The sequence below is a fragment of the Gracilinanus agilis genome, unplaced genomic scaffold (assembly GCF_016433145.1).
Source record: "Gracilinanus agilis isolate LMUSP501 unplaced genomic scaffold, AgileGrace unplaced_scaffold39623, whole genome shotgun sequence".
Classification (NCBI taxonomy): domain Eukaryota; kingdom Metazoa; phylum Chordata; class Mammalia; order Didelphimorphia; family Didelphidae; genus Gracilinanus; species Gracilinanus agilis.
Window position 1 is genome coordinate 1 of NW_025373160.1, and position 2710 is coordinate 2710.

Below are 2710 nucleotides of genomic sequence, written 5' to 3' on the forward strand. Positions count from 1 at the left end.
GGCCCTGCCGGGGCCCCAGAGGGGCAGCCGCCGCTCCGAAAGCACAAGCAGAAGGGCGAGGCCTGGAGCGGCCGAGGGCGATGGGGCAGGGCGAGGGCCGCCCACGAGCACAGGTGCCTGGGCAAGCTGGCGGTGCGCGTGGAGCTGCCCAAGGCCCTGCGGCCCCTGCTCCTGCACGACTGGAGGCTGGTGACCCTGGAGAAGCGGCTTTTCGTCCTGCCCGCCAAGAGGCCGGTGGAGGCCATCCTGGCCGAGTACGTGGTGCGCCAGCAGAACTGCCAGACGGCCTTCAAGAAGTACCCCGTCGGGGAGGCCGTGGTGGCCCTGCAGGAGTTCTTCGACCTGGTGCTGAGCAGCCAGCTGCTCTTCCGCTTCGAGAAGCTGCAGCACTGCCGGATCCTGCTCCGCCACCCCCAGGCCCGCATGTCCCAGATCTACGGGGGCGCCCACCTGCTGCGCCTCTTCCCGCAGCTCGGCCCCATGCTGGCCTGCGCTCCCCTGGGCGCCCCCAGCCTCCGGCTGCTGCTGAGCCACCTGCAGGGGTTCCTGCAGTATTTTGCCAGCGACCCGTCCCTGCTGTTTAAGGCCGCCACCGACTACCAGGTGGCCTCGGCCGAGTACCAGCAGCAGGCCGGGTGAGGCTGCGCCCCCCCCCTTCCCTCGCCCCTCGCCCGTTGGCATTTCTCTGTCGGTTCAGTTGTCAGGGTGGGAGCTCCTTTCCCCCTCTGCAGAGCGGTGCCACGTGGGAGCTGTGCCCGGCCGGGGACACCCGCACGATCGTCCAGCGTCCTGGATGCCCGCGTCAGTGCCCCCGGAGCTTCCTGGACCACCTGATCCTGGCCTCTAGCCATCCCTGCCCTGGCCGGGGCCGCTCTCTGCCCACACGAGAGGGCGTCACCGTGTGGCCAGGAAGGGAGCCCCACTTCGGAGGTTTCCCCCAGCGATCCCAGCAGCCTTTCGGGCAGCCAATAAAGTGCCTTCTGCGTTGCCAGTGGTCTGGACGTGGCTCTCCTTGCTTCGGCGGTGTCTTCCCGGGGGTGGAAAGGGAGATTTCACGGCTCCCCCCAGCAGCGGGGGGTTGGGGGCGGGAGCAGGCGGCGAGGCCCGTTCCCCAGGGTGGCCCCACTAGCCAGGAGCAGCTCCGGGGCCTGGGCGAGTCGAGGCCACGGCGGCGGCGGCAGCAGCAAGAGATCCCGTTCTAATGGGGGAGACCTCGTGCCGAGGCCAGTGGCGCTCCGTAGAAGGAGCAGGGAACCGGGGACTTCTGTGCCAGCTTTGAGGCGCCAGGGCTAGTTGGCGATTGGCACCGGGGCCAGGCTGGCATCTCAGAGGGTTTCTCTCCCCCAAGGCCGTTCCGGCTTGTCTCCGAGCTTTCAGCCTGAGGGCCGGCAACGTGCCATCCTCACTTGGAGCAGAAGGCCGCTCTCTTGTGGCCCACCATCTGCGGCTCCAGCAGTGCCCGGGAACGGATGCCGCGTCTTCAGGGCTAATGGGGAACGTCAGTCCAGGACCGCCACCCCCACCATGCTGGCAAGCCTTCTGGGACCAAGAGGAAGGGACTAGGCAAGGGTCTCTGTGGAGATCCGAGACCCCCAGCTGGCAGGGCTCCGCCTCCCCCCCCACACACAAACACTCCTAGAGGCCCGAGTGCGAGGCCGTCCCTGATCCGCTTCACTACTACAGAGTGATCCGGAAATTGTCTCCGTCCCAGAGCCCAGCCCCGTGTAGCCAGGCCTGCCCAGGTGCCTCACGGTGCAGCCCTCGGTGGTTCTCCTTGTCCCTGGAAAGTGCTCCACAGACTCCCTTCCCCCAGCGGGTCGTTCGTTCCCTCCTCGATTCCTTCCTCGGGGTTCTCGGGCTCTTTGCCCCAGCAGCCTCCCGGGAGAGGGGCAGAACGGATGGGTGCCCCCTCCAAGAGGGCCGTCACCAACTCGTTCAGCCGAGGGGCCGGGGCACATGGGGAGGGGAGGGGAGGGAGGGAGGAAGGCCAGGGAGGGCTGCCCACCGGGGCCACGGGGGCCGGCTCTATCTGGCCTCCCGGCTGGGCTCAGAGTTCAAGGATTTACGGACACCGAGTCCCCGGGAGACTCACGGCGGCACGAGCTTCCTTAGCGACTGGCGCACACACAGAGGCACCGACACCCTCCCACGAGAACTCGCCCACGCTCGCCGGTGCACACAGACGCACAAGGCTAGAGTCACTCCTGGGGGGGGGGGGGCAGGCATGGACCAGAGATGCCGAGCGGCCCCCACGCCACTCGCGCTCGCTCCCCCTTCTCCCAGGGATCTCTGGCAAAGCCTCCCGAGGCTGCCCGGCTCCTCCACGTTCGCCTCGGGGAGAGCCCGGAGTCTCTCCTCGCCCGGCGTGGCACCTGCACGGCTTCCTCGGAATGGCCTCGAGGTCCCTCTACCGTCATCTCTGACTGGTTCCCGAAGGGCTCCCCGCGGCCTTGTGGCGGCCGCCTTGGGCGGATGGGGAAAGCGAGGAGCCCCGGCCGGGCTCCCTCACGGCTCCCGGGGCCCTGGGACACCCCTGGGCGGGGAAACTGAGCCCACGAGAGCGCCTAGGGATGGCCTTTGGCTTGGAGTCTTCAGCCAGCTAGGAGTGTGGGATAGCTTTTGGCCAGCAGAGGGTGCAGGAAGGGCCAGGCTTCCCTCGCCGCTCACCAGATGGTGCCCGCACTCCATACAAGCCATGGAGCTTCCTCCC

General features: G+C 68.3%; 1 protein-coding gene across 1 annotated transcript; it reads left to right on the plus strand.

Moving 5' to 3' along the window:
- Window positions 1–3: 3 nt before the first annotated feature.
- Window positions 4–987, plus strand: LOC123255126 (mortality factor 4-like protein 2; the record flags this gene model as incomplete). The annotated part of the gene is made up of 1 exon (XM_044683978.1): window positions 4–987. A coding segment is annotated over one exon (636 nt), but the record flags the coding sequence as incomplete, so codon positions are not given.
- Between the last annotated feature and the right edge of the window lie 1723 nt (window positions 988–2710).